Raw genomic sequence first — 15577 nt, 5'->3', positions numbered from 1 at the left:
ACTTATTTCAAAAAGCTTATTCCTGAGTCTCATCTTTCAGAAAGCTTATTTGAAAAGGGTTGCTCTAGAAAACTTGTTTTAAAAGCATCCCATGTTCCAAAAAAATTGTTTTAGAAATCTTATTGAAGAAAAGTATTTTCTATGTTCCAAAAAAGCTTGTTATTATTGAAATATACATAAAGGATGGAGTGATTATTTAAAAAAATTATGGCAGTGCAAGTAGTAATTTTAAGGGTGTACAAGAAGCAAAAACCTTCATTTGTTGGATGTTTTTTTATATCTAAGTTAAAGAGAAAAAAAATATATTACCAAAATTATTAGTGATTAAAAATAAATTTAGTCATTTATTAAAGACAATATATATATATATATATATATATATATATATATATAGACGAGAAAGGATTCAAGATTTGAAATTAAAAAATATTTTTAAAAACCAATTAAATATAATAGTATTTTTATATTTATAAAAAATATTTCAGCTAAAAATATTGTAAAAATACACGTGCTTTTTACATGTAACTAATTAATGTGCCACTTATCAATTTTCATATAAACATTTAAATACCATTTAAAACTGAAATCAGATTATTTTTAGTACGTTAAAATCGAGTAATTTTCTACAATTATACTAAAAAGATAAGGATCACAATATTCATTGCATGTAAAACATGTGATCTAAAATTTATTTTTTATTCATCATAAATAAACTAGCAGATCTCTACTATTTTCCATGTGTTAATGTTGACATCAAAAGTCCTATGAACACATATTATCAAAATCCAAAATAGAATTACACAATTATGGTAAAATCATTAAATTTTTTATTACTCTAAGAAAATGGAAATTGATATATAAAACATTTTTTTTTTCTTTTTTTAATGATCAAAAGTATAGTTGGACTATATTTTAGATATTAGTGTTTTCATGCTAAGAATTAGTGGCACGTGAAGATAAAAGACGGTTCTTCCTTTTCCGTGAGTTCCAACCGTTCTTGTAGAACATCAACCTTTTCACTTACGACTGCTTCCAATCAAAGCTCATACGTGTCTTTCTTCTCACCGTTCCGAAACTATCTCATCACTCTTTCTATAATACCCCATTTTGTTATCCCAAGGCAAAATCTAAGTATCTCACACTCTCACTTCCATGTGACTCATTGCTTCCTTCACTCTCACTGCTCACTTTTTTGTCAACTTCCATTCGAGACAAGAAAAAAAATCAAAACTTGCATGATATTTTCTTCCTTTTATTCACTCATTCACTCACTCCAAAGCCTTTTTTCTATCTCCATCTCTTTCCATTTAAAGGGTCTCATTCTCACTTGTGGTATTATTCAGCATCATATCTCTTGATTCCCTTTTGTGGCTTAGCAACAACACTCCTTCAAATATCTTCCCATATGCTTCCACGCACTGATTTTGTTTGTGCTTATTAATCTCTTGTTTTCCCACTTGTACATTTCTTAAATTCTTGATCTTGATTCATAGAGAAAGAGAGAGAGAGAGGGAGGTAACGTTGATTGAAGTTGGAAGAGGTAATTGTTTCCTCACTTGGGGGCTTTGTTTGTGATCAATTTTATTGGTGGTAATGGTAAATAAAAAGTTAATGTTCTTGTGACAATTTTGATTTGTGGGTAATGAAAAAAGAACTTTTTTTGGTGACAGGTAAGGAATTAGAAATGGCTGCTAAAGTAGAGGCTAATGGTGGTAGTGATAAGGTTGGTGTTTCTGCGGTTTCTGCCAAGATTCCGGCAGTGGCACATCCATTGGCTGAAAAGCCTGATGAGGTTGCATCCAATATTAGTTACCATGCTCAGTTCAGTCCTCACTTTTCCCCTTTCAAGTTTGAGCTGGAACAAGCTTACTACGCCACTGCAGAGAGTGTTCGTGATCGTCTCATTCGGGTATGATCGTATACTTCATGGAATTGGGATGTCTACAGAGTGTTTTGCTTATAAACAGCTACAACTATGAATATGTTTCACTTTCATGTTATAGTTATAGTGGTGATTAAATATGTAGGTATCTCAATTTCTCAATAGCAATTGACATCAAATAAAATGAGTTTTTTCTGTATGAGAGATTTAGGACCATTAATTGGTCATGCTAACAAGCTAAGTATTTCAGTGTATATGAAAGTGTGTATACACGTGTGTGCATGTGTGATGTAGTGAACCTTTTCATGAGCATAGATCTTGTCATTCTCAAATTTTAACATGATAAGGTTGTGCAAGAGAGAGGATCCATTCTTACCTTTTTATACTTCTCCATGGGACTGTTCAATCCAGTAGTTTGAAATGAACTGAAATTTGGAAAGATTTATAAGTTCTGGTTGGTATTTGTAAGCATGAGGCAAGTTATGAATAATTTCTTAGGAAACTACTAAGGAATAAAACTACACAAATAAAGGTTAACTGAATTAAGCCAAATAATTAACTGTTTTTAGAATTTAGTAAATAGTTTGTTCTCTCCCCACTACTGATTTAAGTCCTAGTGGTATATTAGAATTGTATGTTTGAATAGGACTAATGCTGTTGTTGTACATTGATGATAACATTTCAGCAATGGAATGAAACATACGCTCATTTTCACAAAGTTGATCCCAAGCAAACTTACTACTTATCGATGGAGTTCCTTCAAGGACGAGCTTTGACCAATGCCATTGGAAATCTGAACATCCAAGATGCATATGCTAATGCTTTGCGCAAATTTGGACTTGAACTTGAAGAAATAACAGAGCAGGTAATAAAAAATTACAATTACAATCTCTATATGAAATATATTTTTCTCTAGGGCCTTTGTTAAGACATTACCCCAGTCCATGCAAAAAGCATTTAATGCAAACCAAGTTCCAAGGAGTATCTGTTTTGTCTTATGCTAAAATCCAATTTAAGTATAAAGAATGGGAGCAGCAAGTGTTGAACTCATCCTATCATTATATTGTCATGAAAAGAGACTTTAGATCAAGCTAAAAACCAAGGATTTGTAAATACTCATCCCGTCACTGTACCCAATTTAAAAATTCAGTTAAAATTCGGGGTTACCATATGTGGGGATTTCCCAACAAAATCAAGACAAGTTCTGACAATACTTGCGCGGACAAGTTTATTTGTCATACCTAAATGTAGATATGATTATAGTCTAATGAGTACTGAGCAATCTTATGCATGCTATATTATCATTGTCAACTTATGTTATTCATATATAACTTGTGAGGAGATTCATCCTAAATGTTTTACCTGATTTCTACTTTTTTGACCTTTAATCACCATGGAATAGTTTTCATAATTTCAACATTCATTTTCAGAATGAAAGCATCTTCCCAAAGTCTGCATTCTTTCATATCCATAATTGATTTTAATATATATGGTTTGTAAAAACTGTTTGCTTGACCATTCAACCTGAAACTTTGCAGGAGAAGGATGCAGCACTAGGAAATGGTGGTCTTGGTAGGCTTGCTTCTTGCTTTCTGGATTCAATGGCAACACTTAATTTGCCTGCTTGGGGTTATGGTTTGAGATATAGATATGGGCTATTTAAGCAGAAAATCACCAGGGAAGGTCAGGAGGAAGTTGCAGAGGACTGGCTTGAGGTTTGATTTATCTTCTTTATTTTAAATCTATGGAACTATATTACATATTTCATGGAATACTGATTTGCAAAATCAAATGAAAACCAAGCAGAAGTTTAGCCCCTGGGAAGTTGTGAGGCATGACATTTTGTACCCCATCAGATTCTTTGGTCATGTTGAGGTTAACCCCAATGGAAGGTAAGTGTAAATATACTGATTTACATTATAAAAGCAGTTTTAGGCTGTTGATTAATGACTATCTATGGTGGTTAGTATTTTAAAACATAATATGTTTTACCCTTTAAACCTTAATTCAAATGTAAAAACAAGCTATATTCAGACATAGTGATATGAAAGTACTTACAATTTGTTGTTCATACCAGCCGAAAATGGGTTGGAGGAGAGGTTGTGCGAGCACTGGCTTATGATGTGCCAATTCCAGGTTACCAAACCAAGAACACCATTAGTCTTCGCCTGTGGGAGGCAAAAGCAAGTGCTGAGGATTTCAATTTATTTTCGTTTAATGATGGGCAACATGATGCTGCTTCAGTGCTTCACTCACGAGCTCAACAGGTTGACATCTGTGAATTTTCACTACTGTTAGTAACTCGGTTGTTGTCATCAACATGATTGTATGTTGCTTCCTATACAAAATAGGGGGGAATTGGCGGGTGACTATTATTTATTGTTGATCAATAGTTGTGCTTCTACCTGCTAAGATCCTGTTACAGTAAGAAGAGTGAAGTGAACAGAGCATTTCTTGCCAATATATTATATCGTATAACAAATTCTGTTGAATTTAGTTATATTCCCAACCCCCACAATCCCCTCCCCTTATCCTTGGCCTCCGTAAAAAAGAAGCAAGCAAAGACTTTTGTGAAGCAGTTCTAACTTAAAATTTGCATTTCGTAGATCTGTGCAGTTTTGTACCCTGGGGATACCACAGAAGGTGGAAAACTTCTACGGTTGAAACAGCAGTTCTTTCTTTGCAGTGCATCTCTCCAAGTAGGTCAAATCCACTTGATGATTTTCCTTTTCATGCTAAGTGTTTCTTACAGTATCGTGTTATCATTCCTTGTGCTCATTCATAATAATAAGTGATAGTAGGTGTGTGACTGTAGTGTTGTTGATTTGATGTTATCTTAATTCAAAGTATAAATTGTCATTGTTTTTAAGTTTTAAGAGATAGTATCAGTTATCATCACTAATTCACTATCCCCTCTCAGTAAATCATGTAACAAACAAAATGTTCTAGTTTCTGTTGGGACTTGTCTTAATGAATGCCTTTGCTGACAACCCTTTCTTTTATGACACAATAATGTTTTGTAAATTTAATGGTGTGGATATTTTCACATGAGAATCAATTAGGACCATCTTTATGTAATTCATTCTTGCCAAATACCTGGAAATTTCGTTACATCTTTTGTTTGACATCCTTTCCTTACTATTGTCTACTCCTATCTTTGAACCATTACAGGACATAATATCCCGATTTAAGGAGAGGAGACAAGGGCCTTGGAACTGGTCAGAGTTCCCAACAAAGGTTGCTGTTCAGTTGAATGATACTCACCCAACACTTGTAATACCAGAGTTGATGCGATTACTACTGGATGATGAAGAACTTGGATGGGAGGAAGCATGGGACGTTACATCAAGGTCAATAAATTTTACGAAATGCTGTTTGGAATGTTTATTTTCCATCTTCTTTATTCCATCACACCACACAATTGCAGTGTATTACTATCTCACTGCTAAAATGTGATGTTATATCTTAACTAGGACTGTTGCTTACACCAATCATACTGTCCTCCCTGAAGCACTGGAGAAATGGTCTCAACCTGTAATGTGGAAACTTCTTCCACGCCATATGGAAATCATACAAGAAATAGACAAGAGAGTAAGTTGCTCCCCTTTCATGTTTCTCTTTGATTGACTTCATGAAAGGTGCACTGATATATTTTAATGTGGAAACCATGAAATGCTTGCAGTTCACTGCAATGATAAATACAACCCGATTGGATCTTGAGAGTGAGCTATCCACCATGTGCATCTTGGACGATAATCCCCAAAAGCCAGTAGTTCGGATGGCAAATTTGTGTGTGGTTTCTTCTCATGCAGTAAGTGGTGTACTTTTTGGAACCCAATGAAAGAAGAGTTTCATCTATCTTACCATGTTCTTGTTTTTTTATCATCTTATACCTCCAAAGTTTTCCAATATTGGTTTAGGAAAAAAAAACATTGAACTGAATGTTTTGGACAACTTTTATCAAATTCCAGTTATAGTGCTACCCTAGCAAGCATATTTCCTGCATTTTGTATTATTTTCTTGAAGATTTATTGGTTGTCACGTCAAGAACATCTGCAATGTTAATACTGTAATACATGAATCACTTGTTTTCCAAACTCACCTAGTGTTATAATGGTATTAGAATAAAGTTTAAACTAACATTTGAAATTTTTGTAAATCAGAGTCTTGTAGTGTTATTCTAGCAAGTAGCAAACATATTACCTGTAAAGAGTGAATTTGCTCTCTTGGGTAATGCCATTGATCAATGAATACTACAATGTATACAGAAAATGGCTTGACCAATCCCAAAATAACCTCATAAACCAACAGTTTCTCCTAACTAACCCTATTGGGAAAGGCAAGAAAGCTACATATTAGGAGAAAATGGTGAAATATAGTGCAGATTTCATTAACCTGAGCATATTAATCTTGCATGGTATCATGATTCATCAAAGAGAAGAGTCTTTGTATAATTAATATCACAATATGCTCTATTAAAATATTATTATTGATAGAAAAAAAATCTGCTAAAATGCAATTTATCCTCTATCATCATTTCCAACCATTCATCTAACAGAAAAACAATTGCAAGGTTAGAGTTGTAATCTAAGAAGTATGACTTATAGATAGTCAGTGAAGGTGTCCAAAATTATGAAAAATTGTGTTGTCAAAGGTAAGGGATACCAAACAGCTTTTTATGAGTCTATGTGACAATTTCCTCAATATTCTATACTTATATACCTTTCTCTCCATTTTTTAATTATTAATTTTCTTTTTCCCTATAACCCTGTTTCATATGTTTGTGAAATTATTTCAATTGAATTTCATATACTTCTTCGTGCCTATCTCCTTGTAGGTGAATGGTGTTGCTCAGTTACACAGTGATATATTAAAGTCGGAATTATTTGCAAATTATGTTTCAATTTGGCCAACTAAGTTCCAAAATAAAACAAATGGGATTACACCTCGGAGATGGATCCAATTTTGCAATCCTGAGCTAAGTGGGATAATCACCAAGTGGTTAAAAACTGATAAATGGGTAACCAATCTTGACTTGTTAACAGGTCTTCGACAGGTAACTACCCAGATGCTTCTTCTTTGCAGCAAATTGATTCCCATTACGTTGGTATACTAATTCCTGTTATCTTTCCATAGTTTGCAGACAATGAAGATCTGCAGGAAGAATGGCTGTCTGCAAAGATGGCTAGTAAGCAGCGTTTAGCACGGTATGTTTTGCAGGTGACAGGGGAGAGCATAGACCCAGATAGTTTGTTTGACATTCAAGTCAAGCGTATCCATGAATACAAGAGACAGCTACTTAACATACTTGGTGTGATTTATAGATTCAAGAAGCTAAAGGTATGAGAAACAGCCTACTGTTTGATAGGGTAAATTTGTGAAATGCCAATCATTTTAATGTACCTATGTTTTTCTTTTTGCCACTTTTCACTGATGTTTATAACGAGTCACAGTTACATCATGTGTCCTGATCCTCATATCCAAGCTTCTATTTTAACATTTTATTTTTTGTGCACAGCAACATTTTTTTAGTATAGTATTTCATCTGCTTCCATCTGGAAGATGGAAATATACTGTCACTTATTTTGTAAAAAATCCTAGTATTATCAAAATACATTTTCTATGCTGAAGATAGTCATTATAACTAAACAATGATAGGAAATGAGCCCTGAAGAACGGAAAAAATCTACTCCGCGTACTGTGATGATTGGAGGAAAGGCATTCGCAACATACACAAATGCTATAAGGACAGTTAGGCTGGTGAATGATGTAGGTGCTGTTGTTAACAGTGATCCTGAGGTCAACAGCTTCTTGAAGGTAACTTGATTTTGTGCAACTTCCTAAGATAAAGTGCCTTTGTTTTTTAAAGTAGAAAGAATTAGGATACTGACTGAGTGAATTCTTTGTATATTCTTCATTACTTGACTTATCATCCCCACATGCATACATGACAACTATATGAATACAAACATTATTTATTTTCTTGATTCTTAATATAATATCAGAATCTTCTTAGGGAGCAAAAAAAGCTAACTGCTATTTAAACTTTTGTCAGGTTGTGTTTGTTCCAAATTACAATGTGTCTGTGGCAGAAGTGCTAATTCCAGGAAGTGAACTTTCACAACATATTAGCACTGCAGGCATGGAAGCAAGTGGCACAAGTAACATGAAATTTGCTTTGAATGGGTGCCTTATAATAGGTACTTTAGATGGAGCTAATGTGGAAATTAGGGAGGAGATTGGTGAGGAGAATTTTTTCCTCTTTGGTGCCACAGCAGAAGAAGTACCACGACTGAGGAAAGAAAGAGAGAATGGACTGGTATGCAGTTATTCATACACGTTGGGCTACCTTTATTTTCCATGAAATAATAGTTTTCATTTTCAAAAAGGATGCAAAATCAAACATATATTTTTCTCAAAATAAGCTAATTAAAGTTTAAACACATGCTAGAAACTTGAAATTTCCATGAAAGTAGTTCTATATTAACATTACCATTTTTTTTGTAATTGAATAGTTCAAACCTGATCCTCGATTTGAAGAGGCAAAGAAGTTTATCAGGAGTGGGGTGTTTGGAAGTTATGACTACAGTCCATTGCTTGAATCTTTGGAAGGAAATTCTGGTTATGGTCGTGGTGATTACTTTCTTGTGGGCCATGACTTCCCAAGCTACATGGATGCTCAGGCTAAAGTCGATGAAGCATATCGGTAAGACACAATCTATATTATGTTTTCTCATAACTTTAATCAATAGTAGAAAGTGTTAGGAGGAATGCATTGCCCTTAAACTTTTAATTTGTCCCTAGTAAATGATTTTGTTCATATGATTTGCATGCAGTGATAGGAAAAAATGGCTAAAAATGTCAATCTTAAGCACTGCTGGAAGTGGAAAGTTCAGCAGTGACCGAACAATTGCTCAATATGCCAAGGAAATTTGGAACATAGAAGAGTGCCGCGTGCCATAATTTCTGCTGGATGTCTCTTGCATTCAAGTTTATGTATAGCACAAAGAGAATGATAAATTTATAAGTAACAAAAAATAAGAAAAAATAAAAATAATTTACTGATAAGAGAAAGTGAAGGAGATTTTTTTGCTTTCTGTTTAGCTTGTCATATAAGATTTCAGCTGTGTTCTTTCTTGTATTAAATGCTCTCTCAACCATCTGCTTCTGATAGATGATGCCTTCTATATGCCAATAAATTTTTATTTTCATTCTCTATCAAAGTTGACATAGCCTTCCAAATTTGAGGATTACTTTTTCATCTTTGCAATGAACTAGGCTGGTGCATATTCTGGAATAGTTGAATAAAATTCTATTCTAGAAAGAATAAATGCTTTTTCTTCTGCAAACCCTTTTATTTGTTTATATTTTGGTAGTGAAAAAACTCTACTTTTATTTCCAGTGGCTTTGCATCCTTCTATTGCTCACTCTACAGGACTAGGTGATGTATCAGTTTTGTAACTTCCTTGTTTGCTTCGAAGGTAAAAAACCTGGGATGAACAAAGGAATTATTGGATAAAGAAGGGGTTGGGGAGTTCCATGTTTAAGACATGTGGTAACTTAAAAGGAGTTATCAACGTATTCCTGCCATCATTTTAATACACCTACTATAAAGTTTTGATAACTTTCTTTATCGATTTCTTATTAAATAATCTTAAGATCTTCAACAGTAATATATACCATTTTTAAGGGTATCCTTCTCTTAATCAACTTTTTAATTTCTCTAATCTACAATAAACTACTCTTGATGAGTGGTCATAATAAAATTTTGAAAATACTTTTATTAAATAAAAATAGTTCGGGTTTGTAATCAGATTTTTTAGAAAAAAACTTCACTAAGTCTTTTTTTGTTGTCAATGGGTTAAGATTTGAGAAAATAACTTACTAACTAGGGGAAACACAGGCCAACACACGTAACGCTATTCAATTTTTACTATAATAAAATTAAACATGTATATAGAAATATCTTTAGATAAATGAAAATTAAAAAAAATAAAAATATATATATATATATATATATATAAAAATTGATTAATCAATTTTTTTTATTTAAGTTTTTCTTTTTTTAAGCTTTTTTTCTTTCAGTAGTTTTGGAAAGTTAAAATTCATTTAATGAGAAAAGAATGATATTCTTATAGTTGTTTGAAATAATTAGAAAAAATTATTGAAAATGAGTGAATTAGAGAGAATGATTGTTACCTTAAAATAAGTGAAAAATTAGTTTGTATATGAAGAGTGTCTCTTAATATTAATTTAAAACATTAAAAAATAATTTATTTTTAAATAATTTATATAAAATAATAAAATACTTCAGTGTATACTACTGAGATATATTAAAAGGAATCCTTTAGATGTCTCATGTACATAATAATTACTGACATGTGTGATAACTGAGTAAAAAATATCCTTTTGTGGAACTGTCTACTACGTGCGTGGAGTCAATAAAATCCGTATTACAAATGTATATAGTTTTGTAAATATTAACGGTTTCTTTGATAACTATGAATTCACGTGTCTTAGCCTGTGAGACACAGTATAAAGAATGTGAAAAGATGGAGAGAGGAGGAAAAAAGTGAAAAGTAACTTGGAAAGAGAAAGAAGATAAAAAAAAGTAACAAATGCTTATTTAAGACAATCATAATGGATACGAAATTTTTATTTTTTAATTTCGTCCCATAATCAATTACGGGTGTTTATATATTATTTTTTAATTTCGTTCTTCTATAGACACTCGTAATAATTATATGTTCTTTATTTTCGTTTTTAGTTTATTATAGTAACAATAATAATTACAAAATTATTAATACAAAATAAAATTACTCGAAAGTCTATCTTATAAATCACTTTTTTAAATATATAACAAAAGTTAATCCATTACATCAATAAATTATTTATAAATTTATCTTATTACCTTCGCTCCATACTTCACCGATTATACATCACATAAAAAGAAATTGCTTTCTCAGCTCGACTAATCTTCAACTCAACGGTATCTACTCCTTTTTTTAAAATAAAGGTTTGAAAATAAAATATTACATCCCAATCCAGATAAATGAACTTCTAAATTCAAGAATTCTTTGATCATACTACCACCATATAAATAGAAACATGGTATGCAATTATTAACAGATCCCTAATATTATTCTCTAACAAAATAGTTTTAATATCTCGTGTACAAAAATAATTATTTTACTAATAAATAATTAAAAATAGTAGGAAAACAATCTATTTGATAATGTAAAAAACTATAACATACTAAAAAATAAATTCACTGTAAAAACTATTTAACTAACACGGTAAAAATTGAACTTAATTCATAACCAACAAAGAATTGTTTTTACCATAAAAAAAAACAAAATTTTCCACTTGTGAAGTAAGATATTTTCCACAGGCCAGAGCATGTGTGTATAAGATCTAAAACAATGAATGAGTACCTATAATAACTTCCTGCGCAATCGAACAATCATCTATTTATGACGATATAAACATTTAGGAATATCACATCATCAAAACAGTAGAAGAAATGGCAGAACAATGTAAAAGTAGCAAATGGTAAAATAAAAATGAAACCAAACCAAGGTACGAAAATAGATCATCTACATACACTGATAGCAACATAATTTTTCAATCCCGTACTACTAGGAGTAGGATCATATAGTATTTAGACAAAGTCCTTAACAGAACCAAGCAAAAACTTCATCTATAACTACTGCATATATATGTCACCACATAATATTATTACTATAAACCTAAGATGTTAGCTGACTAGGACCATCAGATTTCAAGTTGAAGGAGAGGAAGATGTTGGAGTATTAGACCTGGATACTGATCTTGAACTTGCAATAACAGAGGAGCATCTTGACACAGGTTTCGAATGTTTGGCACTTCTCCTGGAGTTTCTACAATGATTCCTCCTTGACCTGGGGGACACACTTCGCGAGTCTCTCCTCTTTGAAACAGGAGTGGCACTCCGTGAGTAGCTCCTCCTTGACCTTCTCCTTGACCTAGGTGAGGCACTGTGAGAAACAGATCTGTACCGATTCCTTCCAAAATATCGATCATTGGGTGAGGCACTTCTGGAAACAGACCTGTAACGGTTCCTTCTGTAGTAGGAACCATCAGGCAAGTCATATCGGGAGTCATAAGGAGAGTATGATCTGTCACGCATGCTGACAGGAGACCTGCTATAAGGAGAGCGAGAGCGAGAATATGATCTGTGTCGATAATGATCATATCGCACATAAGACCTGTCCCGGCTGTAGTATGGAGAGTAAGACCTCCTTCTCTGGGAGTAATCTGGAGAGTATGATCGCCTCCGCCCATAGTCAGGAGAGTAAGAACGACTCCTACTTCGGTCTGAAGAATAGGGAGACCGACTGTAGCTTCTTCTGTAAGGAGAATAGCTAGGGGAGCGACGAGAAGAGTAACTTGGAGAGCGGCGTCGCCCTATTCGTAATAATAGCAATTAGGAAGATAATCAAATAAATAAATTTGAAGAGATAACAACTAAGAAAACGTACCACGAATAGTTCTCAGCCCGAGATACTTCCCTGGTGTTGGGGTTCGACCTCGTCGCCTTCTGGCCTGCAATAAAAGCCAAAAGAAGTATGAATATAGGGTATTGCCATTTACAAATAAATAAACAATAATATCATCAATGTGAAATTAAAAAAAAAGAGTTGCAAGTTGGCCCCAAAAGTAGACAAACTGCAATTGTGAGAGTAGAATCATTTGAATCACAAATTCACAATACATGAGATAGTTGGATATAAACTCAAAAGGAGAGAGAGATTTGCAGGGCATACAACCCTAATGATCTGATACTTGGTGGTGTATTTGATTTGTTTGTTTAGTTGTGATTTGAGAGTTTGATGAAGAGCTGCTTCACACAGCTAACCTGCTGCCACAGAAACTTCAAATGGAAAGCACAAAACTTTCAAAACTCAGAAGAACTAAAGAACCAATCACCCATATAATTTCCATGCATTGGAGTTGAACAATTTCAAATCAAATAAGAATCCAAGCCACAAAATAGGGCAAAATTGCTCAAAGACTATACCTTCTCCACTGTAATGACACGCCCTTCAAGTACAGAGCGATTCAAATACTTTACACATCGATCAGCCACCTCAACAGTCTCCATTGTCACAAAACCAAAACCACGGGATTCCCTTGTCCAAGGATCAACCACCAGATGTACATCTCTCACCTAAAAAGAATAACTTACAAGTAAGAGACAGTAGACAGACAGTATTTACATCCCCACAGAATGATAGGCTCTTCAACATTATTAAACTAACGGCAAGTATATAATGAATTGAAGAGCTTACTTTACCCTCGGCAGCAAAATGCTTCTCCAGTTCCCTCTTGGTGATCCTAGGAGACAATCCTGTCACATACAGATTGTTTCCTGGATTTTCTGCATCCAGTGATACACTCCTAAATCACCATAAGAGAGAAAATTAAGCATGAGTGCATAATCAGGCAACAAACATGCAAAGATTACCGACAAACAGTTACAGTTAGTATCACACAATTCGTTAAGGAATCAATATGCAGCAAGTCAATGACCGAATTGAAAGAAATCACAGAAGTCTTTCAACCATACAATACGAGAATGAATCAATGTAATACCCCATTCCCTAAATCGATTCGATGTCACCTGTATGAATCAAATCACATGATTCAATTTACAATTTTTCCCAATAATTCACGTCAATAAAAATGAAAGACAAATATGAACATGAATAGATTATTGGATGTAAAACACCTGAATGAAGAAAAACTACAGTTAAATCTTACTTGATTATCCCACTGCTTTTTACATTTTTATAGACAGGGAGTTTACAGCCCCTCACTCTATATATTAAACAAGGCTCCATTATAACACTCATAAAACAAGGCCTTCACATAGTCAATCACTCCATGCACACATCTACTATTGACTAATACTTATGCATGGTTAGTTGTTTGTATCGAGCCTCAGTTTAAAATTTAAAACTATTATATATTGAACACCTTACATCATACATCATTCAAATGATTCTATACAAATTACATTCAACAAAAAATCTTGCTAAAAAGTTTACAGGGGGAAACCTACCTTGAACGACTTCTGGATATGGACCTCGAGAGAGAGCGAGACCTGGACACAGACCTACCATATCGCTTGTATGGATAAGGGGAAGGAGAAGGAGAGTACCTAAGGAAGGATGAATGAGACAACCTATAAGCAAAAACACATGCCATACAAAAATGAATAACTAAACTAAAATTGAACGAGAATCCAACCTTGACCTCCGTGAGTACGACATCTGCAACGAGGAGTATCCCAAAAAAGTCAAAAATAGTAAATCAGTAGTGGCGTAGGACAATGGTCAATTCACATAAATATCAACAATAGGCATTGAGAAGATATATTTAATTTGTCAGAACAACATTTGACCCCACAAACACAAAATTAAATTTCACAACCACCACCACATGCATCCAAGCAAAACTATGCTTCCAATAAATTCGAAGAATGAAATTGTCATCTAAAATCTTAGATTGTATATTCAAATCATATTACTTCTAACTTCCAATCAGTCGAAAAATCACTGATCACAGACACACACATAACTCAACAAAATTCCAAGACAAACCTTCTATCGAATCCCTCCGAAACTCAAAACAAACGATTAAAACTAAAGGCCGTTATTACAACAAACTCTCCACCTAAATTTAAAAACAATAGATCGAAACATCTTGACAAACTAACAAGACCGAATTCTAAAGCCACAAGAAGAACAAATTCAATTGTTGAAAATGAAATTCACAAAACAATGATCCAAAAATATTGAAGATGAAATTAATGAATATTTCGTCACATTGAAAGACAACGAAAATTGAGCTTTACCACAACAACAGATGAACCACAAGGACTTGCTTTGTTGAAAGAAAATGGAGAGAAATTAATACAACTTTGCGGATGAACAACACGGAGACAGATGCCTGTAAGAAAATATTAAAATGCGATGGTGAAGAGGTTTATATAGAGCAAGAAGCGTGAGGCTGTGGTTCTTTGGAGGCTTCTGGAGAATCGGACGTGAAAGCGGAATTAAACTCCCTTCAATCCTTCAAAGACCTTGGGCCATTATGAAGTTGTAATTTAACTTTTTGCACCCCATATCTCTTTCACCTCCAACATTATTGAATTTCCATCTTTATCTTTCAATAATTTATATTATCTATGTTATAATAACAGACCGGTCATGAATTAGGTTAGTCAAATACTTTCTCCATGCACCATAATATTAATTTATTAATTGTCCATGTTAATTTATTAATTATGAAAAAATAGTTTTAATTTTTTAAAAAATTTTAAATAATTTTTAAGTTAAGTATAATTTCACATTTTTAAATAACTGTCGTATATCTTTTCTAGTCGCAACATTTTAATTTTTTTTCCAGCAATAATTTTTGAAAGAATAATTTTATTATTTTATTTATTTTATTTTATTTAATAAGATAAATTCACAACAATTACATGAGAGTTTTGGTGTTTGGTAATTATAAGTTTTTCCTCAAACAAAAAATTGTATGAGTAAAATAACTATTATTTCATTATCAATTGATACATGAAGTAAACTGTTATTATAATTTATTGATAGAAATAAAAACTAATCAATTTTATTTTTCACTAACAATTTAACT

At 33.0% G+C, this 15577-nt stretch overlaps 2 protein-coding genes across 7 annotated transcripts; one reads left to right on the top strand and one right to left on the bottom strand.

Annotated features, from left to right (window-relative positions):
* Positions 1–942: 942 nt before the first annotated feature.
* Positions 943–9100, top strand: PHS2 (alpha-glucan phosphorylase 2). Its single transcript, XM_068639108.2, has 16 exons — positions 943–1540; positions 1671–1909; positions 2568–2747; positions 3421–3597; positions 3689–3774; positions 3960–4149; positions 4489–4581; positions 5054–5232; positions 5356–5473; positions 5565–5693; positions 6720–6938; positions 7019–7222; positions 7541–7699; positions 7938–8201; positions 8398–8588; positions 8719–9100. Exons 2-16 carry the CDS (start codon positions 1685–1687, stop codon positions 8843–8845), a joined length of 2541 nt encoding a protein of 846 aa, XP_068495209.1. The 5' UTR covers positions 943–1540; positions 1671–1684; the 3' UTR covers positions 8846–9100.
* A 2362-nt stretch (positions 9101–11462) lies between these two features.
* SR45A (RNA-binding (RRM/RBD/RNP motifs) family protein) lies at positions 11463–14991 on the bottom strand. Of its 6 annotated transcripts, none has more exons than XR_011084436.2 (8): positions 14781–14991; positions 14174–14196; positions 13986–14084; positions 13213–13321; positions 12942–13091; positions 12688–12794; positions 12403–12466; positions 11463–12328 (listed from the first exon to the last, which is right to left on the bottom strand). XR_011084436.2 is itself a non-coding variant. In XM_068639105.2 (7 exons), exons 2-7 carry the CDS (start codon positions 14194–14196, stop codon positions 11664–11666), a joined length of 1110 nt encoding a protein of 369 aa, XP_068495206.1. In that variant the 5' UTR covers positions 14781–14991; the 3' UTR covers positions 11463–11663. The 6 variants fall into 6 exon arrangements, 2 of the variants coding, with proteins under 2 accessions (XP_068495206.1, XP_068495207.1); XR_011084435.2 differs by having other exon boundaries at positions 12691–12794; XR_011084438.2 differs by having other exon boundaries at positions 12688–12779.
* Positions 14992–15577: the final 586 nt, after the last annotated feature.

This window comes from Phaseolus vulgaris, chromosome 6 (assembly GCF_051622355.1).
Source record: "Phaseolus vulgaris cultivar YP4 chromosome 6, ASM5162235v1, whole genome shotgun sequence".
Lineage (NCBI taxonomy): Eukaryota > Viridiplantae > Streptophyta > Magnoliopsida > Fabales > Fabaceae > Phaseolus > Phaseolus vulgaris.
The sequence above is the reverse complement of the archived record's forward strand: the minus strand, read 5'-3'. Positions and strand labels throughout refer to the sequence as shown.

What these genes read in the sequence shown, in the direction of transcription:
- PHS2 (XM_068639108.2), top strand. Translation starts at nt 1,685, where the DNA reads ATGGCTGCTAAAGTAGAGGCTAATGGTGGTAGTGATAAGGTTGGTGTT. An exon ending in GAGGTTAACCCCAATGGAAG is followed by an intron (nt 3,775 to 3,959) that starts GTAAGTGTAAAT and finishes TGTTCATACCAG; the next exon opens with CCGAAAATGGGTTGGAGGAG. An exon ending in GCATGGGACGTTACATCAAG is followed by an intron (nt 5,233 to 5,355) that starts GTCAATAAATTT and finishes TATCTTAACTAG; the next exon opens with GACTGTTGCTTACACCAATC.
- SR45A (XM_068639105.2), bottom strand. Translation starts at nt 14,196, where the DNA reads ATGTCGTACTCACGGAGGTCAAG. An exon ending in GTGTCATTACAGTGGAGAAG is followed by an intron (nt 12,467 to 12,941) that starts GTATAGTCTTTG and finishes CTTTTATTGCAG; the next exon opens with GCCAGAAGGCGACGAGGTCG. An exon ending in CGGGCTGAGAACTATTCGTG is followed by an intron (nt 12,329 to 12,402) that starts GTACGTTTTCTT and finishes TATTACGAATAG; the next exon opens with GGCGACGCCGCTCTCCAAGT.